This window comes from Juglans microcarpa x Juglans regia, chromosome 1D (genome assembly GCF_004785595.1).
Source record: "Juglans microcarpa x Juglans regia isolate MS1-56 chromosome 1D, Jm3101_v1.0, whole genome shotgun sequence".
Lineage (NCBI taxonomy): Eukaryota > Viridiplantae > Streptophyta > Magnoliopsida > Fagales > Juglandaceae > Juglans > Juglans microcarpa x Juglans regia.
The window spans coordinates 37,851,498-37,876,154 of record NC_054594.1 but is presented as its reverse complement, the minus strand read 5'-3'; the positions used below and the strand labels follow the sequence as shown (position 1 = coordinate 37,876,154).

General features: G+C 35.8%; 1 protein-coding gene across 1 annotated transcript; it reads left to right on the top strand.

Moving 5' to 3' along the window:
• The first annotated feature begins 7,390 nt into the window (after positions 1-7,390).
• On the top strand, positions 7,391-7,948 carry LOC121247285 (transcriptional regulator SUPERMAN-like). Its single transcript, XM_041145656.1, has one exon. The coding sequence runs from the start codon at positions 7,391-7,393 to the stop codon at positions 7,946-7,948; it is 558 nt and encodes a 185-aa protein (XP_041001590.1).
• The last annotated feature ends 16,709 nt before the right edge of the window (positions 7,949-24,657 follow it).

Here is a 24,657-nt window from a genome sequence, read left to right as displayed (position 1 = left end):
AGTAGTAATGCTACGTATAATCATAGCTAGAGTGCGCAAGCGTCGTGCAATCGCTTTGAAAAAAAGTAGAGTCTATTGTTAAAAATTAATTTTTTTTTATATGGGTCTCATATTTATTTACTTTTTTCAAAATGATTATACAGCACTTACATATTTACGATTGTAACTATCATTTCTTTTAATCTTATCTTAATTGTTTGTTTTTTTAAATATATGCATACCCACACACACAGAGTACCTGTATATATGAACAGAAAAGTACTCATTATATATAGCACATAATAATCTTTCTTTATTTTCCTACGAGTCCTTTTCAAAGTTTTCTTTGTTCTCGATCTTCTACTCTAACCTTTTATATGCCTGACTTTTCTCCATTTTTTTTTTTATATTCGCTCTTTAAAAATAAATTTCTGAGATTAATTAATCAGCAGCTATATGTGTATAGATAGATAGATAGATATGAATGAAAGCTAAGTACTCCAAGAGAACAAAAATGAAAGTGACACGAAGGTAGATCGCACAATGCATGGCCACATGCATTCGTCTCATGAAAACGTTTGAGCTAATTCCTTTCGATTAAGGTTCGTTTAGATACAAAAACGGTTTCATTTTATCTCATATTATTATTATAATTTTTTAAAATTTTTGTATAAAATATAATAAATAATTTAACTTTTTTAAATTTCAAGTCAATAATAATATTAAAAAAATATTATTTTAATAATATTTTATTCAATTTTTAACTTTTATCTAAAATCATCTCATCTCATCTTATTATTTTAACAATATCAAGTCAAGCATTCATACGTACGAGAATCCTAGCTAGGGGCCTTGGAGGGTGCCACTAGTACGCCCACATCATCTTCTTTACCATTATTAATTATCTCGGTCACCTAGATTAATGGATCGGATCTATTTTCGTAACCACGGGTACTTAGGGTTTTTCCTTATAAATTTACCATTATCTAAAGGTTTCCTCATGACAAATTAATTAGCCCCATGCTACGTGCATGACAATTACGAGTCCTTTACGCAAACCTCAATCAATTAACTTACTTTGTCCTGTAAACTGAAAATAGTCTTTAGAGAATTGTTATTCAGTTCTCATGGCAGAGACCGCAGAACTAAAAATAGCCAAGCAAACAGTGGCGTGTCACACTTCAAGACTACGTTCATTAATTAAAGACCTTGACACGTGCAAGTTGGTTTGACATGATGCGTGTCATGAAAATGATGACATATATTATAGATGAGAATGGTTTGGGTCCCTGATTCTTGAACCTTGAAAGCTCTATTCCTTTATTTCCATCCCGTGGACTTCATAACTAAAGTTGGATTAATACATACTTCAATTGGCCGTCTAGGAAGCCCTACTCTCCCCTAAGCGCTGGACATATAGGCTATTAGGCTCCTCGATCCCTCATGATCCTAATTGCCTTTTCTGGCCTCATTCTCATCTCTCCTTTGTCAATATGTTCATGATTTCTTTTCTTAATTCTTCCTAAATTCCCTTTAGATCAAAAGAGTCTCAACTTATTGCCCCTAGCAATCCACAATTCATACATGCGACACCACAACTCCCAATAGTCGATCTTCAAGACGCGACTGGAAAAACTACTATCGATCATATATACTAGTGCCTAAGGCCTTGTTTGTTTCATAATCATTCTCATCTCATATAATTATTAGAACTTTTCTAAATTTTCACACAAAATAAAATAAATAATTTAATTTTTTTCAAATCTTAAAATAAAAATACTATTAAAAAAATATACTTTAACAATATTTTATTCAACTTTTAACTTTTATCTCAATTCATCTCATCTCATTTGTGAAAACAAGCGTGGCCTTAGACTCACGAGCTGTACAAGGAGCATCTGAGTTTCAGTCGCTGTTCCAAAGCTATGTCTCCATTGCTACACGTTAGGCATTGATAGCTTGAAGCTTCCTCGTCATCCTAGCTCAAAACTAGTATGTGGGTTGAAAGCAAAGAAAATGTATTTGCATCAGTCTATAACTGCAGCACACCTCATGTGTTGCGGTAAAAAATAAAAAATAAAATAAAAATAATGTGAGGTGTGCTGCGGCTATAAGCTGCATAAAAATACTCGAAAGCAAAATAGAGACAAATATATTCTCTGGGATGCTGCTAAGATCTTGAAAATCCGATCATAGCTAGCTAGCTAGTTGATGTTTGGCCATATTCCTATTTTTTTTTCCTTTTCTGGATTTGGATATGGAGGTAGTTGTTAGAAAACATGCTTTTCTTTTTTCTTTTTTTTCTTTGTTTTTTTTTTTTCTTTTTTTTTTTTCTTTTTTTGCGGTTTACTCCTAGGCAAAACTCAAGGAACCTAAGTCGAGATCTTTGGTTCATTATCCTTTTTTTTTCATTTAATGCATATGCTATTATGAGGCTTTTGTTTGGGCCGGGGCACTCACCACTTGATCTTCGTATATTCATACAACTTCTACTAAAAGAAAACGTGTTAGGGAATAAATAATGGAAGTAATGGAATGAGAGAGTCAGTACCGATGGGGTCCTCACAGGTGGAGGGTGAAAGTTGAGAGAAAAGTGAGGAGACATTTGGAGGGGAGGGGAAGCTACGGAAGATTTTTGGTGGAAGATTTTTGGTGAAAGTGGAAGACAGGTCTTTTATGATTATCTGTAACTCCCAGGTATCAACTTGTAACTATGATTTTTCACCGTCACAAATGAGGACTATCAATAAACTTGGAGTACCGTCCTTTTCTTAAAAAAAAAAAATAGAAGAAGAAGATAAGAGATGGGGGAAAGAATGGCAAAAAGGAACCCAATCGGCGCTTATCACCATCTTTACTCATTAATTACCTTCATGCACTCCTGATTCCATTGCCTAGCTGCTTGTGCATAGCTTTATTTCAACACCACCTCTATATATATCTACTTTATTATAGTAGCTATCTAACTGTAAATAGTAATTTTTGTTATTTTTTTCGTTAACTTTTCTTTTTTTTTTTGTAAATTTCGTTAAGTCTTGTTTTACCAAAAGATCCTTAAAATTCTTGATCATTTGACGTCTAGCTCCCTTGTAGAATTTAATGAAGAATCTTGTTTTACCAAAAGGTCTTTAAGACTCTTGACCATTTGACGTGTAACTCCCTTACAGAATTTAATGAAAGATCATGTTTTACCAAAAGACCCTTAATAGAATATAATTATTATTAATATTAATATTGAATATTATTAATTTGATTAGAATATAATTATTAATAATATTTTAATTAGTAGAAAATAAAAATTAAAAAAATTATTAAATTAATAATATTTTATTATTATATAGAGAGTAAATAGATAATTAATCCAATATGAATGCAGACCAATACTCATACTTTGCTAAAGTTTAGACTTTTTTTTAATCTTGATTTTTTATCTTTCTTTAAATTTGCATTTTCTTTTCCTAGACAAATAAACTATTGACTTTTTTATTTTTTATTTATTTAAATCATTATATCAGGTGCACCTCACGACTAACGCACCCGGAGCCGTTCCCTAGTGTATATATATATAATATACGTTATATATAAGAAAAAATCTTCTTGCAAACAATTTCGCGTACCGATAGAATGACATAAAAGTATGGCACCTAATTAGCATGATCACATGACCATATATAGATTTTACGAACTTTCATCTATTTATTTTTTTCTGGACTCTTTCATTTATTTCTTCCGTATCAATACAGAGTCACAGACTGATCTATTATATATTGGTGGGGCTTACAAATTAATTTTCTCCCAAGACGTTCCACTAGCTAGGAAAAATGAAACATACGCATGCTTTGAGATGCCATAATTGAACTAAGGTCAGTTGAGGTATAGGGCTAAAATAGAACCCACAAAACATCGTGACATATTTTGGAAACTTGTAGGAAAGAGACCCGCAAAGTTGTCAACCTAAAACCAGTTATATATAATGTATGACTCGGCAAAGCATCAAGATATTATTCCAATCAGTACTGCAGCATGGTGCAATTAATTCGATTCAACTCAGTACAGAGATGGCAGCAATTCGGAGGCCTTAACATATGATCCTAGAAAGAAGCTGGCCCAGCCCAGGATTTTGGTCCAGATCCAAAGTTTCAAAACCGGCCCCAAGTTTCTCCCGGAATCCCCCCCACCCCCACCCCCACCCCAACCAAAAACAAAAAAGCCTCGTTACCAAATTCAAATTTCTCACACTATTTTTTTAGTAATCATTATGAAGATAACATTTACTAGGCCTACGTACGGCCTGTATATCCCTATATATTTTATTTGCATGGTTCGACCCCAATGCATGTATCAGAATTTCGGGTTTTCTGGGTAGATCATGTACTCTTGAAATGCAAAACCGAGCTTTTGTGTGCACACATTTGTTAAATAACATTCCAGTTTTTAAATATATCATAGCTAAATGTTGAATGAATCACTTGTACATATATAAGTACAACACGCATACAGACGGATCAAGCATATATATATATATATATATATATATATACATGATAAATGATCTTTGCAGTTTTAGGATGTGTATCATCTATCCATTTTTTTTTTTAAAAAGTAGGTAAATCTAAAATTTACATAAAAAAATTATTTTTTAATATTATATTCCACTTTTCTTTAAAAAAATCAAATGCGCATAATTTACGCACCCGGCCTAAAACTGTGTATCTTGCATTACTATTTTTTATATTAGTCTCGCGTGATTTAGAGTTGTTTATGATATTATTGCTGTAAGAGACTCGTAATTATTATGCAGATACGTCAGACGTTCAAAATCGATGGGCCATGCATGATAGATATATATATAGGCTTGTCAATGATTTACATAATAATATGGAGATTTTCTTTCGGTATTCATTTTACTTTAAATAACAACACTTGTCTTTTTTGGTTGAGAAATTAAACTCGGACCTTTAAAAGCGTTAGGATTTGATCTAATTACTCATGCTGTTTCATACTTTCATGCTGCAGGAGTGGACAAGAAATTAAGAAAAATGAAGTGCTAGAAGCTAAATTTAATATATGGCATATGTTCATCCTGTCTATTTTGTGAGCTTGTTTATTAATACACAAAATACATAATTAATCTAAAAGTCTGTCGCATCATTAATTAGCATAAAAAACTATAATATAAATTTTTCATAATTACTATATATATATATCTCAAAATAAGATAAATTTACAAATAGCAGAATTCTTTATATTAATCACGATATATAAGAGATCAGTTGGCCCCATTAATTTACTTACTGGGATTTTGGTTTTTCAAGCCATTGAACTACAAACTCGTCGGAAATTTCTTTTATTTATTTGGTTATACTATTAGAAAATATAGAAATGAAATTGGAGTACTGGAGTTGCTTGATCGAACCAGCTTCTTAAAACTTATGTTATAGTGTCCAATTCATAATGAATTGGCAGTGCAATAATACAGCAGTCACGTAGTTGTCATTGCCAACCTTGTTCCATTTGTGTAAATTTGTCTCACTTTGTTATAGTTATAATATAAGCACTGATATAATTTAATTTAGAGAAAAAGTCAAATTAAACAAAAGTATTAATTATTCGATGCCAATGTACGTACACACGCGCTCTTTGGGCCGTCTTGAATATTGCTAAGGAAAATACTATTCCCACGTAAACTTTCTACCGACAATTTTTACCGAATTGCATTTAATTTTTTTTTTATTTAATGATTAAGAAAGTATTTTTAAATAAATTTATGAATTTTTTTTTTTATTTTTTCAAAATATTTGCTTAAAAAAATGATTGAAAAAAAAAGCAAAAAAAAAAAAAAAAAAAAAAAAACGTTTTGGGTGTGTGAGAATCCTCTGTGGCTGTAGCAGGTTCCGCTTGCTAAAACAACTACTTATACGTACGCTAGCTACAAGACATATGGTATGGTAGAGATCATGCATTTATCAGTTTAAAAAAATAAATGGGTTGCAATCAAGAAAATTCCTTTTGAACTGCTCCCCCCCCCCCCCCCCCCCCCCCCCCCCCCCCCCCCCCCCCCCCCCCCCCCCCCCCCCCCCCCCCATGATTCCCATCATCTTATGCTTGATTTAGCTTGTTGGCTAGAGCCAGTTGTTTAGTTGGAATTTTCTTGCGCTTGGCTAGTACTGATGAATTAATCAGATCAAGGCATATGGCTACCTATCTATTAGGCATTAATGTGAGTACAAGATGCCCCATTTAATTTATGGTGCTAATTTGCCACAAAGAAAAGCACGCACACTCTAATTAAGAAAGCTCATTTATGGCTCACAGGATCATATGGTCTTGATCAACAAATAGATTAATCAAATCGGGTAATGCTTAGCAAAAGAAGCGTTTCAAAATGGGTAAAAGGAAAGCGGGTTCATATAGAAAATTGTGGGACAGTACTACTAGTTATATATGTGGTGTTTGTTTCAAGATTCAAGCCCAATTTAGCACTCTCATTTCTTAGTATCAACATCGTTTTTACTGCAAGAATTATTGTCACGTGAACTACTACTACTGCATTGCCAACGTCAGTACCAAGTTTGGCAAGGCAGTTCAGAACTTGGTTAGGTCGTTTCACAAGTTTCCTTGAGAGCGTGAGCAACCCTTTTTTTCTTTTCATTATTTTAAAAGGTCCGAACTAAGACCTACCTCTCAATCCCATCTCACCCTTTACCATGCATAAGAGTAATTATTAATGAACAATATGTTTAGTTTTATTTTGATTTGGCATCTCCTAGACGGGACCATTAATACACTATAAGAAAACTGTTTATTTGTGGCCAGTTAATTCCAGCAAAATGATTATTTACAGTCAAAATGAATCTGTTTTGATCACAAATGATCTTTTTACTGTAATTAAATGGTCACAAAAGTCTGTTTTTTTAATAGTAATATGTTTTATAATGCTTGATATCTAATTCGTTTGAACAAAGTCGTATAAATAACAACTGCATCAGGAAAACCTTTGTGACAGAAACAAGTGCACAAATCAGAGCTGAATCAAATATGAGAAAGAAAGAAAGATAATGATCGCCTAGGATAGCTCTCTTACAAAGCCGGCTAAGTGAAAGGATCCTAATGCAAACGCCAAAAACTGTCTCCCCAGATGTAAATCCACTAAAACCTCATTGGCGAAGCCAATGTTTTCTAATTGTCTCTACCTCACAGTACCCTTGACGCCTTCTTCCTCTCTTTCAAACCCTACTTTCCCCTCTCGTTCTCTCTCCTGCTATCTCTACTCTCTAGCTAATTGCCATTAATTCTGTATCAATTCTGCTCCATACCGAAATTCTTTGTCCTGGTGATCCCAATCTGTATTTTTCCTTCCTTTTTCTAATTTAAATATACATAAACATATTCCACAACAAGGTCCCTGAGTATGGAATCCGGAAAACAAAGAGGCTCGGAAACTTCAAGCGAAGAGAATGATGGGCTAGAACAAGTCAAAGACGACATGGGCAACCGACGCTTTTACGAATGCGCATTCTGCAAGCAGGGCTTCACCAACGCGCAGGCCTTGGGAGGGCATATGAACATCCACCGCAAAGATCGAGCAAAGGCCAAGCAACGCGCATGCCCTTCGTTTTCAAATAAGTCGAACGAGGACTACGACGACATCCCTTCTAGATATATTTCACAGGTTTCAACCGAACCAGCAAAGTACTTTCCAGTTTTTGAGGCGCAAAGGAATTATCATATGCACTTTCAACCATCGGCATCAGACACTAGACACCCACAAGCTAGTGCTTTCCGACGTCAGAGCGATCATGTGCTCGCGTCGAGGTCCCAGTCCTGGGGTATGAACCAGGAACTTTTGCTTGCAGATTTGAGCCTCCCAATTGGTCCCATGCATGTGGTGGATGATGGAATGAAGAGGGCTGTTAACAAAGCTGATGAAGTGGATTTGGAGCTTCGACTAGGTCACGATCCATATTGAAAGTACTGTTTTTTTTTTTTTTTTTTTTTTCCTGTGTGAAGTAGTTAGATTCATATATGGTATTAATCACATATTATATACAACAAGCGGTGGAGTTATTTTAAAAGCTCAATACACGAGTACCGTGACAAAATGGATCTACTTCATGAAATTACTAATTTTACTCATGATCAGTTGTCTTCCTGCATGAAGATACAAGAGCATCGCTATTTTGAAAGTGAGAAGTAGATCAAAGGGATTCTTGTCCGAAATGGCACAAATGGAATGGAAACTAGAGATCACAATTATTGAGGTAATTATATTATAACCTTTTTTTTTCTTTTTTTTAATGTCTTGTTCTTAAGTTTTTGGTTGTATCTAAGTGAATGTAATCTTTAGGCTTCTTTTGATTACTATGCACCTACATCGATCTTTAGCGAAAATCCTTCAATTTTGTACTATGATCATGAATTGCTTTTCCTTTGATATCTTAATTTCCCTTCACCATATAGTAAAATACTTCACATTCATGTAGAAAAACAAAACCGAAACCCACAATTTTTTATTATGAAAAATAATTAATTAATATGAAATCATCGTTTAATAACTACACCTTTCAAGCTCACATCGCGGTTCGTGTAAATAACGTTTAACATGTTATTTTCTTGTAGTAATTAACAGCGCTAGCCCTAGAAATTATTGTTTAAACAACGTACGTACGTACGCTGGGTCCTTTTTTTATTTTATTTTTGCTGGGTTAATTTCGTTTTATTTTCTTATATCAACCATTTGGATCTTGTAGCATTCATATACATGCGATTAGCATCACTGGCTCTAATCCCAAATCATGCGCGCAATAATGGCATGTGTCAATTTTGTCGTTCGTGACTGGGTTGATAACTAATTATAATTAATTCGGTTTGAAAACATTGAACTAGTTCAACGTGCAAAAAAATGGATATTGGACGACGGCGATTCATGTCTTGATCATAGACTTGATTCTTTGAACTCAGTGGTTCCTTGTGGCATCATAAATATTTAATTAATGCTAGCTATGATGCTTAATTGTCATGAGGCTGATCATATACGCAGGATCAGTTTGGTCGTTTTCTTCCCATCTTTTACACGCGTTAGCTATGGAAATTTCGTTATTTTTAGATACTAGGCATGCATTGATTAGTCTAAAAGTAAGTTTTGAAGGAATTTTTCTGCAAATTGTGTACGTTCTTTTCTTTTCTTTCATTTTTTCTCTCCTTTTTCTTCCTTCAGACTAGAAAGTTTTGCTGAGTTTCGTGATGATTGATGAAGAGTCACGGACATTAATAATGCATGATGAGAAAAGAATAGGAATGCTGTACAAGTGAACTGTAACTTCTACGGACATTTAAGTCAAATGGTACACCTTGATCAGCATGAATAAATTAAGACAAAATACTTCAAACTTACCACGCAGGAGTAAATTAATATGGATGCGACCATTTCTATATAAGTCAAATTATAGTCTATATATGTACGGATGTGAATCGAATGTGCCCCGCTCAAGTCAGTGATGGGTGGTCATACTGTAGTGAGATCAAATCATTCACACTCGCCGATCGATATTGTATATTGGACTACAATATTGCTAGCTGTTAATGAGCCGTAAGACGGATTGATGATCTCTTTACATGCCATGCTTGTTGACCATGGCTAGCAACATGCAAGTTTCTCTCTGTTAAGAATAATAAGAGAAAAAGTAAACAAAAAATATGTTGGGATTAACTGGTCTTCAGCAGCTAAGATAAAGTGAAATAGCGGAAGCAAATAAAAAGAAAAAAAATCAACAATCACACACAGATCTGTGAAATTCTCAATGTGAGCCTACGTCCATTGGTAGAGTCGGTTTCAATGAATTCACTATCAACAAAGGTAGAGTATAAGAGATTAATCACAAAATCTTCAATCCTAAAGTCTCAATACACCCAATAGACTCTTGAAATTCTCACAAGAGGACCACTCTCTCTCTATGTGAATTTTCGACTGCTCAAAAGGTGTAAAAATGACAAATACAATCAAACAATATGTATTTATACTGAAACGACGCAGAGCCCTTGAATAAGAACATTCACTGGAGTAGAGTATCTAGCAACGCTTGGGTTGGCATCCCGCTCGAGCTAACTGTCAAGCAAATATCAAGTGAATTTTTGGGTTGACATTTCATTCAAGCTGACTTTTGAGTGGGTATTGAGCAAACTCACGGGCTGTATCTATTTAGAGTTGTTTGTTGAGCAATTGATGAGTGAACTCACTCTTTGAAGCTTCGCCTCGAGCGAGCGAACAATCTGTAGAAGCATTTTTTCAATAGGAATCTAGCCACATTTCAACAAAGTAAAATCAATTACACACATCTATGGAATTTGAGATGATTTTATACGGATAAATACATAGCGGCCATAAGGTTTAATAAAGTATATAATAAATTTTAATCAGCGGGTAGGATCAGATTAATAACAAAAAAAATGGTAAGCTTAATTGAAAATTCACCCAAAAAGGGGCGATGGGTCCTTATTAGCTCGAGCCATCAAATCAAGTCACACGCAGAGAAAACAAACTCCACACAAAGAAGCTCGAGTGCTCGACACTCTGATCTGCCACTAAAACCCAGTTCTCGTGGTATTAATTTCTCGTCCCAAAGAATAATTAATTATGCAAAGTGATGATCGCCCGTAGGGTAATGGGTATAGCTATCCGAATTTCTTTCAAGTTCGAACTAAAGGAAAATCTGCATCGAGTTAAATGAAACCCATGCATGATTTTTTCTAATCCAACGGGCCCATCCACTGGCCCAGGCCTGTCAAAAAGAAGTAAAAACAAATATGTAATACGTCGTAGGAAGATGGACGGTGGGTTTAGATGATGAGAGTTTAGGGAACAGAGGATCCAACCAACTAGGCTAATGAACCTTTAATGGACTTACAAAATTTGGTAATAACTACAAGAAAGGCCACCATGGGATAGTTGGATGGGCCATAACATTGCCCATCATCAATAAAATGATCTGTTACACCAAAACAATGAATCGGCCAACGTGCACGACCATTCTGATTGAGGTTTTACATAATTACATGAATGGAGCACGAAACCAGCAGGGTCATCATCATGCAAATAAGAACATTCCAATTCTACAGTTATAGGCATGCGCGCAGCAAGTGAAATGAAAAGAAAGTGCGGTTTTGTCCTGAAGTATGAGCCACAGCATATATGAGCGCCCTCCCCTCGATCCACCCCGGTGCATTACACACACACGTGTGTGTATATATATTTATACATGGTGTCTGAATTACACTTATAGTGTCCCTAGTATGAAGCTAGCTAGCTAGTTAGGAAATACGAGAAATTCTACATGAAAATTTTACACCACATACTTCCACCTAATCAACATATAATTTTTATTTTTGCTCTTATATTTTAATTTGTAAATGTGTGTATTTAAATAGAAAGATAAAGATGACAAATCACATATTGATTAGCTATAATTTTGTAGTGTAAAGCTTTCTTATAGTATTTCTCACAGGCCACGAGTAACAAGCACGCAAAGTCGCACACCATGTGCATGTCAACAAGATATTGACCCACAAAAGCCATGCCCAGCGAGAGGTCATTCTCGTTTGCACTGTTGCTACTCTTGGCACTCTGGGCCGCTAACATTTGCTTCATTAGAGAATTCCTCCTCGTCTTTTGATTTCAAAAGAGTAAGTCCGCATGCCTTTATACCCAGGCAAACACATGTGATGAGCTAGCTAGCATAGGTAGTAATTCTCAAATACTTAATCATCATCAGGTGTGCCTTATAATATGGTGAACATGATGATTTGCTTCTCTGATGATCGTACGCGAGTGAAGGCCGGATGAGACTTGTTTAGAAATTATATGGTATTCTACTGATCAATAGTCATTATTTTTCGAATTAAATGAATATAAATTTACATAGCCAAAAAAATAAATAAATTATTATCACTTTGGCCCAGTCTCTGGTAAAACGGAGGCAACCTTGGTTGGGGGGGAATATGCTAAATACGTACACTCCCTAGCTCATTAACAAAAGAACACAGAGGCAAGATAACAACAAATGTCGGCAGAGACGTCCGTTGTTGCTAATCTCCTAAGTCCTAACAATTCACAAGTAACAGATATGGCTCCTTTTTCGACACATGGGGTGTTTGTATAAACATGTGCGTACGGTTTGGGCATGCATGTCCATATATTCTCTGCAGGGACCCCTCCGCACAGCTCTTTTTGAAGAGGTATGGAGGAGGTACAAAGGCGCTCATTCGCCATTTTTGACTTTCAACACTCTAATTATGTTTTCTGTCTCAAGAATGTCGATCGGTCGTTGGCAATAGCTAGGCCATAGCTGATCATACTAATTTTCTCCTGCATGCAAGTATTTTAGAAATGGAATTCGTTAACGAAATCCCGAAAGGAGTATAGAGAAGTGAAAGATATATAGATCTACACCATTTGGAGCTAGCACCTTAATTTCACTTTCACACACCACCAGTACGTAGAACCAAAAGTTATCAATATACAAGCCAACTAGGGCATTGAAATCGATTGATGATTGATCTCTTACTCAAATCCAACTACAACCATATATATTCCCACGGCACCAGTGGCACTCACGGTACAAATATATACAAGATCATCGCTTTTCGGCAAGTCTCGAGTGTTGTCCAAATGGTCCGAGTTTATCATTCATCTTATTTTACAAACGTTTCTAGCCTATAAGATTAATGGAGTCGTTCTAGTACTAGTACTCCCCTACTTAAGGTCATCATGTTGCACCACCCAATTACATTTATATCAAACCAAAAACGATCAATACCCTTCTATATATATTAATGTACCCTTATATATATAGTACTAATTTTGTCTAGAAAAAAAAATTGTAATTTAGCCGTTAAATAACTCATGTGGCTGCTGAGACTAGCTAATTATCTCGTACTAAGGAAGATCTTAAATAACGACAGATTGCGAAAAGATTATCTCCTTGCCTAAACGTGTAGCTAATTAATTGTTAAAGGTCGTTGCGAAACCCAATACTGGGCGGCAGTGAATTAATCTATACACTAATCATACTGTCTTTCTGAAAATCCAGCCCACGGGATTTAAATGGTATTTGCCGATTGGTGGGTTATAGATATGCTCGAAACCAGCCTGATTCGACATTTCTTACGTTAGGAGAAACCCTTATCTGCGTGCTTGGGACATGGCCTACAAAGGGATGGCCTTAATTGATCGACGAATAGCAAGGAGAGTGCGATTTCTTTATATATAGCTTAAATTTGGTGTTGATCATGAACCTTCTTTGCTTGACTTTATCATTGAAAGAACGAATAAATATCTGTGGATACTAGTGTTTCTCATGGAAAGAAAGTAATTACTTCCATTCATTAATTTTAACTGGTTAAAAATAATGAGCTTTCGTTCTTTTTCTCTAAGAAAGAAAAAACTGATCTAAAAGCTAATTAAAAACCTGACTTGGAATTTAAATTTTTTTTTTTTTTTTTTCTAAATTCTCTCTCGTTCAGAAGTTGAGCACATTGAGATCAGGCTCTTTCTTGATGATGATCTATTTGCTGATATTAAGATTTCAGATGGAATTTAATTTAAGTAAGAAGATTACAAAGTTTTTTTGTGTAGTAGTACTACTTAGCATATATACAATATTAAAGCAGCGTCATTCGTAAAAGCTGTTGACAGCTAGTTATAATATTACCGATTTATAATTATGATCTCTAGATTTTCTAAATTCATGGTAAAATTCTTAAGTTGTTAATTATTATTTTAAAAAAAAAAAAGCCAAATTATATATTTAGATTTTATAGCCTTAATATTTAGTATATATATATATATATAGTTGTAAAATACAATGAGTCAAAGAAAAATAAAGAAACTTTTAGTTTTAAAGGTGGCAAGATTTAAATAGTTTAATTTAAATATAGTTATTAAAGTACTTTAATTGAGAACATCTAAAAAATTAGAGAACACTGAAAAAAGTAGAGAAGCGATCGACCATAATCTATGAGCTACCAAATTGCTCTCCCTGATCCCTACGTACATGATCAGTGACTTTCATATATATAGATCAAGGACCGTGGATATATATATATATTTATATATCCCCGTCTTGCATTTGTTCATTTACAGTCAGTCCTGATCTTAGGGTTGCCAGCGCCTCAAGATCTGCAACATGATCCACAACTCAATTTATAATATTCCTACAATCCTACTCATTGCCGTCATAAATTAACTGCCCTGTCATCCCTTAAAACAACCCAGGCCAAGTCCTATTAATCTTTACTTGCTTATCAGTGAATTAGATAGCCCCCATCTGCATTCAACTTTAGGACCCCCATAATGAGGGGGTTGCCATCTCATTGTCCTTTCTTTATGAAGCTGATCTCGTGACCCTTCTGTAGCTTTGAAGCAGCCCAACCGCCCTATCGATACTACTCCTTCCTTCAAATCTAATTAGGACCTTTCTTGAAAAGAAAAACATACTGATCACAAGAACCCAAAAAAAGAAAAGAAAAGAGCAATATCATGAACAGAAGATGAGTTTTTGTGCATATCCCATAATCACCCTCTCAAAATCAAACTACAATAGACTGAAAAAGCATTTGCCAAATTTTCTTGAACTGCGGGTAAGAAATCAGAGCATGGTATATATTATAAGCAGTCTTCCTTGCAACAGTCGCATATATGGGCTGAAACCCATTTTTAAATTAAAATACTTTTTAACTTTAACAAGCATGTGCTTAGGGTTCAAGCTAGGTCATTGCTTGAAAAATGAAATAGCAGGATTAATTTTATATGCATGCATGGTGAAATACAGTGGATGTTCACCGCATAAATTTTTTTATTGGACAAATTGATAGGTGACCCACCACATAGGCAATTATGCTCAAGCTAGGCAAAGATAAGTATTTGGATGGGTTTATTGTAGTTTTGTTCTTTAAGTATTTTTTCGGTTTTCCTCCGCCCCTAAAAAAAAGAGGGGATCACTCGTGAACATTTGGTTCCTTCTCTTTATATAATATATATATATATATATATATATATTAAAAAAAAAAAAGTATTTGCATGCTCATCATCCCCATCCCCCTCTTGAAAATACATGCCGGAACTCGGCTTCCTAACAGATGACAAACTTGGTTTCTGATGGGGAATATAATTATATGACAAATATATTGACAAGCCATTTTGGTAAAAGGAGTCGCACAAAAGACTTCGATAAATTTGAAGTAATGCCTAATCGGAATATGATCGATCGATACTCCCAAGGGACCCGATACTTGACTACAATACTTTCAGATGTTCGGTGCTTCTCCAACAGGCAACCCGGCGATTGGCGCCGCCCATTATTAATAGAGATTCTGATATTCATGATCAAATTAGTTTTGTTTCAACAAAATATCCATTAGAATTAGAAAATGTATGCGCAACTCGATGGTCTATATATATGTTGGCAGGCATTCTAGATTTTCAAAACTTTATGTCTATACATTAAAGCTTCTTTTTCCCATTTTCTTTTGATAGGATTATCAAATTTGGTAGACGCGAATTTTCTTATGGAGGTATATTTGTATTGATCTATTGTGTGCATGCCCTAACTTGTCTTTTTCTTACATATTCAAAGAGAATATCTCTTTGTCTACTCTGCCATCCTAGTCCCAATTACTCCTACAATAGCTAGTAAGCAGAACACGCCACTTATATATTTACAAGATTACTCCTTATTAGTTGTATGTACGTGTAGAATTAACCAGTAGTACTATTTGTCAGTTGGCCTTTCCAAACATAAAACGTATATGGTGAAACTGGCTTTAAAAGTGGAATCATTATTGTCATTTTGAGGGAGGTCGTTCCCACTATCAAGCCAAACCACATGGGTCCAGCCCACGAGGCACCAATGGGTCTAAGGCTAGCCCAGTAAAAGGAAAGCGGTACGAAAGGATAGGATGGATAGGCCCAAGAAAGGCGAGGTCGGCTAGGAAACCCAAAAAGAAGCATCAAAGTAGCACATGCAGGACATAAACCCTGTATCAGAAGGTCTGACACCACTACTGGCCGACAATATACGCAAGGTCAGGGACAACTCTTGTCCTTGAACATTGATGACTGAACAGACTTGGAAGGTCGGTGTGCCAAGCCAAGACCACGCCGCATTCAATGAAAGACGGAGATGGACCCGCCACAACGTGAACCCTAAGCTGTCAACGGTTGCCACGAACAGGCATGAATGGCCTGTCACATGGTAAAACGTTGGAAGAGGGCACAACCTAAGTATGGAGTGACATTGCCAAGATCGGCTTGCCAGGGGACCACTCCAACGAGGTATATACCTCCCTAACTGGGGCAGAAAACTCTCTAAACACTTTCATTTGAGCTCCATTAAATCAAATATTGAATACCCAAGCTGACTTAGGCATCGAAGGTGTTTCTACCACCCCGAGCCCTCATTTCCCCATATTTGCAGGAATAGATCAACATTGGCGGAGTTGCTCGGGTTGAGAAACACGACATCAACAGTAGCGCCGTCTGTGAGATCTTTTATATAGAAGCGTGTCCTTCATATGTTGGCAACGACGCGTTTCCAAACTTCTCGAAGAGAAGAAGACTAGTTCGGGACTATGGAGTGGAGACTCATCGAGATGGGAGACACGATCAAGAAGTTGATGGAAGAAGTGGGAGGTCTCCAACAGGAAAATGCAGCGCTAAGAAGAACTAACGAAGAGCTAGCAGAAGGAGTAAAACCTAGCCACAATGAACACACTGAGTCACGATGCGCCCCAGAGGCCAACGAGGCCAAGGGGGAGAGGCTCCAGATGCACCTTGAGCATCGAGAGCTAGGGGATAAGTACGTCGAAATGGCCAAGCGGATGGGTGCATCGTCTTCCTTTGATCAATTGCTCACTAGTACGGACCTACCATACAGTGCGAAGGTCATGGTTGTCTCTCTCCTGCCCAAATTCAAAGTTCCACAAGTGGAAAGGTATGACAGGTCCAAGGACTCGCTAGAACACTTGGAAACATTCAAAGCCCGCATGACCCTCAACGAGTTCCCTGGTGAGGTCTCATGTCGAGCCTTCTCACTGACGTTGAAGGGAGCAGCAAGGGCATGGTTTGAATCCCTACCACCGGGGTCTGTTAACAGTTTCGACGAATTGGCCCACCTCTTCCTAATGTAGTTTATGGCAAGTCGAAAAAAGAGGCGCCCAACTGCTTACCTCTTGATAATAATGTAGCGAGACGACAAGAGCTTCAAGGCATACCTCTCTTGATTTAATCGGGAGCGCATGACCACAAACAACCTAGACAAGAAAATCACATTGGCGCCCTGTTGAGTGGAATTTGACTGCGAAATCCATTTATGATTGAAATAGCATGGAAAATCCCCACAACTCTAAGAGAGTTCATGGATCACGCCGACGGCTTCATCAATGTTGAAGATACCCTCCAGGCCCTGACGACCCCCCGAAAAATCGAACTAGAGCAGGTGAATATGAGAGCCACAAGGCTAAGCAGCGGGGTGAACCTTGAGAAGAATAGGAAGGACACCCAAGAAGCCAAACGAAGAAATGAGGCACCGACTCGGGCACATGGCAGAGGTCGAGCACATACAAGTATGACTGTGGAGGGGGAACGCATCCCGAGCACGCGCAAGGGGCCTCAGCAAGGACAGGAGAACAACAAGTACTGAACCTACCATTGGATGGACAGGCACAGCATCGAAGACTACTATATACTAAAGCGGAAAAGGGGAAGAACTTGGTAGCTTGCTGGACCAATAGCGCCAATATGATGAATGACTGATACGATGGGCGAACGAGCGCCTAAGACCTGGGCAAAGTGAAAGCTTGAGGAGAAGAAGGGTCAGGAGGGCAGACTAGAAGAGCCCGTGGTGTCGAAGCCCGATTAGGGCAGACAACCCAGTCAGAGAAATTCGCAGTGTCGAAGCCCGTGGGGTACTATGAGGGAGGTCGTTCTCAGTATCGGGCCAAACTATGTGAGCCCAGCCCACGAGACATCGATGAGTCTAAGGCTAGCTCAACAGAAGGAAAGTGGTACAAAAGGATAGGATGGGTCGGGCCGGGCCAGGAAGGGCGAGGTCAGCCCAGAAAGCCCAGAAAGGAGCAACAAAGTAACATACGCAAGGTCAGGGACAACCCTGGTCCCTAAACACGAACGGCTGGACATACTTGGAAGATGGGTGCTCCAGGCCAAGACAACGCCGCATTTAATGAAGGACGGAGACGGACACACCCTGACATGAACCTTGGGCTCAACGGTTGCCATGATCATGCATGGATGACCTGTCACATGGTAGAACATTGGAAGAGGGTACGACCTGAGTATGGAGCTACATCTCCACGGTCGACTTGCCAAGGGACCACTCCGACCAGGATATACACCCCCTTATTAGGACAGAAAACTCTCTAAACACTTTTATTTGAACTCCATTAAATCATAGACTGAATACCCAAGTTGACTTAGGCATTAGAGGTGTTTCTCACTACCTCGTGCCCTCATTTTTTCATATTTGCATGAACAAATCAACAATCACGAAGTTGCTTAAATTGCGAAATACGACATTAACAATGACCAAAGTCGGTGAAAATCTTTAGTCCCCAGATTTGACAGACAATGTGTGTCCTTTGGACAAAAGGAATCTTCAAGAGGAAACATATATACATGGGTGGAACGAAACCATGTACCCCATTAACCTTCTCACACGAAGATAGAAAAGTAATTATTCGGTTTACACAGGTTTCCCATCCATCTCACCGCTAATTGTTAACATAAAAAAAATAAAAATTTTGAGAGTACTAGTAGTGGCCAATACGATTATCTTGAAGATAACAGAACAAAATTAATTACTTTATAGTCAAACTAATTTCCAAAAGCAGAACATGAATGATTGAGAATCAGCACTTAATTTAAAATTAGCACTGCTCTGGCCTCTCCTCACATTCAAAAGTAGTACTTTCTTTTTCCTTTTTCCCCTGCATGCCCTTTGCTTTATAGTTTGATTAAATAATTTCCATGGTGATGGTTAAAGTCTTCATTTTGCATGATTAGATAGATTAATGTTGAGTGGCTTACTTTAGGTACACGAGTCGAGTCGAGACACCAAATGCCTCCATTCATGTATTCATAGAAGTTATGTTCCCAGTGCAATGTATCCTCTTGCTTTGACTTGTCCTAAACTCCACTTATTCCAAAGCACCGCCCCCTAATTCTACCATTCTCCTCTTGCGTCTCGTCTGCATCCACGTACTATTTTTCTAACAACGTATACGAGTGATTAATTTCCTCTTGATTATGACCTGTCGTATCAGTAGTACTAGTGTGGAAATTGAAGCCAAATAATTATGAGAACGAGGAAAAAGGATAATAATATTCTATATTGATGTCATTCAAGTTTATGCCAGCGAGAAAATTATATCATATCAATTTTGGCTATGCATGGACGTTTCAGACCAGTAGTACGTAAGGTAAAATCCAATTAAACTACGACAATTTCAAATTCCGGGTACATATATATATATATATATAATTAGCTTGAAACCTAAATATTACAACAATTATTTTTTGCCTGCAGAAAAACCTGAAAATTTTAAAATATTTAAATATCAGAATGATTCGATATTGATTTTTACACTAATTATTATTTAGGTCTTATGTTGTTATTTTGGAGAAAATTATCTGACTCTTTGTAGTTTTAATTAGGTACTGTACTGAATATATATTGTGATAGGTCCTAAAGTGTTTTGTGCACGTCATAAAATATATAGGTAACATTGAATTTTTCATTTTTGTATTAAAAGTTTAGTGCAGTACTCATGTACATATCTGCGCAAAAAATAATCCTCGCCTACCACAGCCCGAGCTATATCAATTAATGACACCTCCAAACTATATATTACCCACTACAATTAACTCATTCATGTCTAATCAAACTTTGTAATAATACTATTAGTAATTGCATTAAAGGCTTGTGACCTGGTTGACATAACTAAGGCAGGTTTGGGGGATGGGATGAGACACAAAATTCTCATCTCATCTCATCTCATCATTACACTTTTTTTAAATCCTCATATAAAATATAATAAACAATTCAACTTTTTCAAATCTCAATTCACCTTTTTCAAGTCTCAATACAATAATAATATTAAAATACAATATTTTAAACTCTCAAACAAAACACAAAATTCTCATCTCACCCTCCAAACCTGCCCTTAGGCCTCGTTTGTTTTCAGGAAACATCTCATCTCATCTCATCTCATCTCACTTCATCATTACAACTTTCTTAAATCCCCACACAAAATAAAATAAACAATTCAACTTTTTCAAATTCTAAAATAAAAATAATATTAAAAAATACATTCTAACAATATTTTATTCAACTTGTTAACTTTAATCTCATTTTATCTCATCTCATCTCTGAAAATAAACGAGCTTTTAATCTTCAAAATAAAAGTCCGAATCAATTCGATAACCCCATCACTCAAATAAAATAAAAAAGTACTAGTAATAGCCCCTCATTCAATTAATGTGACATTAATTAGATCAAGATTAATGGGACACCCTATTTATGATAAAAATAACATAATTATATATGCCCCATTAGGAAAACTTCCAAGAAAACTAGTATCCTGCATAAAAGCCAAGGGAATAAAAAAATGAATATATTCATGTAATTCCAAGTTTTTAAGGCTGATCGATGGCGGCCTATATATATATATAATAAGCATGCATGCATGTGCTGATCATGACTATTATATATAGCTTGGTTTTGTACTTTCTTTATGTTTTTTAAGTAACCTGGAACGAATTAATTATTTTATCACATTTCAAAAGGCTAACTTTCCGTGGCGCAGGGACGTTTTCCATTTTCAAACTTCTATTATAATTTATAATTAAATATTAATACTCCCTCGAGCAGTTTTGCCAAGTACAACTAGCGGTAGGAAACCGTCAAATAATTTGCTGATGCCACGTCAACCAATTAAAAAAAAATAGACTGATTGACGAAAATTAGAAGAAGAACCATTGATATTTTTTAGTTCTTGGATTTGCTTATTCTTTATCTTGTTCTCTTTTTTGCTCTTTCTTCCTGATGGTACTATTCTTTGAAGTTGAAAAGACAGGAAAGACAAATGGGTATTCCTCGTCATAATCGGCGGGTTGAGAGGTAAGAAAGGCAAAGTCACTCCTTACCGCTTCTCTACTACCCAGCTGAATTTTTTTTTTTTTTGCCTTCTACCTTTTGCAATAAGAACGCCGTCTCAGACCCACGTCACCCAAAACTCTCAAAGCATCTCCTTATTTCTCAAGGCAAGGGATCAGAGGACCATTTTTCCAGCCAACAAAACTACTCGATTAGTGGAGAAGACGAAAGGGCTTTGTAAGTTGGGAAAGACTACTCAGTGGAGAATACGAAGCGTTTTTATTTTTTTGGAAAATGATTTAACTATAATATTTTATATAACATATTATACAATAATATGTTAAATAAAGAGTATTTTTATAAAATATTTTATAAAAATAATATAATTTTATAAAAATATTTATCATTTAATATATTATTGTATAAAATATTGTGGGTATATCGTTACTTGGGAGTGTTGTTGGCTTGTTTTCTGGTTTTGGGGGTGGTGGAATGAAAACGCACCGTTTTCATTTTATGTCCACGCGAGAGCCGCGGTTCCTCCCCTCGGTTGTAACCAGCATTTTTAAAATTTTATATAGCAAGCACGCACCTTGTTTTGTTACAAATATTTGTTCCGTCCGTCGTGTCGACGAAGTTAATTAATTAAAAGTTAAAATGGCCGCCAGCTAGCTAGGTAGCTAGTTTCAGTAGTACTGACTGATCAAATAATGGCAGTCGGCCTGATCTCTAATAATATTTGGAAAATGATAGATTAGTATTCTATTACTATTTATTTATTATTTTTTTATATTTAATTTTTTTATTTTATTTAATAGTTAAAAAAGTAATTATTAATAAAATTATATATTTTTTTTTATTTTTTTTAAATAATTAAAGATATTAAAAAAAATATTTAAAAATAATAATAATAAAATTTAAATATAATATGAATAATAAAAATAATAATAAACCGATTATAAGAATATCATTACCCATAATATTTAGCTTTTAGTGATCGTCGTCGTAGTAGTAGTACTTAATTCAATGCCAAAAGTAAATTTTCACAAACATCACGAAACATTAATATATAATGGCAACTTTAATTGAAAAGCATTGTAGAATGAAAAGCATTGTAGAATGGGTGATCCACTTTCACAACAGTACTGCCCTGATCTCAAGCAAGTCATATCAGTCCCGCTACTTTCTTGATTTACACGAATATTAATATTCTCATTCTCCCTCATTTTATATATACATATATTATTCCTAGCTAGCTAGCAGCTTGTCGGTGAAATTTAACACTAATAAGCTAGCTAGGTCTGCTCAGATCACCAACTTAAAAAGAGCTAGTACTCTAATTTATGATGCATACATGCATGCATGCAGCAGTTCATGAAAATTAATGTCAATATTGCACGCAGCTCCGGCGGCCAGTGTTGATTTTTAAAAAGTTGTATTATTATTATTATTATTATTATTATTATTGTACTCCATATGCGATATATGTGCACTACATACGTGTACTGTGTGGTTTGTTATTCGATATCGATATATTCGTCAAAATTCGATATCTAATTTCAAGATCATACTGATAAGTAATTAATGACTAATTTACACCATATTGTCTATATATACTATGAAATTTCAGGGTTTAACTCACAATTATGTACGTACTAGCTAGGTCCTTAGTACTGCATGCGTTTTTATTATAGTATTTAACTAATAAAATGCAATAAGACATAAATAATTCGTTCAATTTTTATTATTATTCATTATATATTCTACATATTGCTAAAGATAAGGAGGATTTAATGATTTAAATGCAAACGCGCAGTTCATGGGAACTTTATATTTATATATGACCATTTTTGGGTAGAGACGTGGGTCAATGTTTTATTTTTTTTTTATAAGAGATGTTTCCAAAAGTAGACGTGCCGGATCTACAAGCACCAATGCCGATTCAACAAGAAGGTACAAAATCCGACTCTACCCATGCATGTACCTACTATATATCCATCCCCACGCGCAGTCTGCTTCCCGTAAGTGAAGCGCGCGCACCTGGTATTCTTTCGGCCGGGGCAGTATGCATGGGGACCACTGATTCCAATGTTTTTTTTTTTTTTTTAATCAAGTTTATATATTTATAAATAAAAAGATTAAGTTATAGAAATAGAAGGATCCTTGTCACTATCAATAAGTACAATACTAAAAGGTAAAATAGCTACTAGTATGCGACCAATTACTCTATTGGTTGCGGCTCATTGCGCCACCGAATGCGCAAATTGATTTTGAGATCGATCTATTTTTTTAAAACATCATCCTTTATGAAAGGACATGATAAGAGCTATGTCTTCAGAAATGGTAGAAATTTTCCAGACTGATGATGATCTTTGAATTGCTGGCACTAGAAGAAGAGAATCTTCTTCAATTGTAACATCTAGAATATTTAAATGTTTAGCCATATTGACTGCAAATCTTGCCGCAATTGCTTCTACTACTACTAGAGTTGTTGTTCCAATTTCTTCTGTCCATATTTCAATTGCGCTTCCTTCAGAATCACAACATATTGCAGAGGTCAAAGAGAACGATGTTCTGACTGCTGCATCAAAAGAAATGCTTACTGTGTTGAGATGAAGGTTTTGTCATAGTTGTGGTTGCTTTTCTTTTTATTTCATTTGCCAAGCAAATAGATATTCTTGATAAAGGAAACACAATTGATCTATAGCATTCCTAATAGATAAAGCTGTTTGATTATGGACTATATCATTTCTCAATCTCCAAGTGAAATTCAATATCAGAACTGCAAATAGCTAAAAAGAATGCACTTTCTGTGAGCTTAATCCCAACTTTTGCTCTGGATTAAGAATGATAGAAATCCAATCCTGGTTTGTAACAACTGCCAATGAAGACAGATTTAGTGGCCACTTGCTTTGACTCCAGAGGATTCTTGATACTGGACATTCCAGAAAAAGATGAAATATTGTTTCTTCTTTCTCATTACACAAAGGGCAACTAAAAGAAGGCATAGAAGGTATGAATTTCTTTAGCCTTCCTCTAGTTGGAAGTAAAATCCCAGAGAATTTTCCACAAAAGAAGTTTATGACGATCATGGATTTTTAGTTTCCAAATCTTCTCTATTGTAAAGTTAGGGAAACTTACTTGAAGAGCACAATCCATAGTTGCTACCAAATGATAAGCTGTTTTGACTGTGAACGTCCCACATTGAGTTTTAATCCAAATACTGCAATCTTCTCTGAGATTTGAACAAGGTAATGGGATTTTAAGTATCTCTCTAATACTGTCCCAATAGAAGAAATTGAGCATTTTCTATAGATTCCAAGAATGGGTTGTATTGTTGATGAAGTCAGAAACTTTAAGAGAAGGCGATAAATCCATGAGACAGTTAAGTGGTTGCGGCTTAAAACTTTCCAAGGAAGGAATCCATGGATCAAACCAAACTTTCACTGAATTTCTATTAAAAATTTGATTGCACATATCTTTTCCTAATACTCTTCATGTATGCAATAAATTT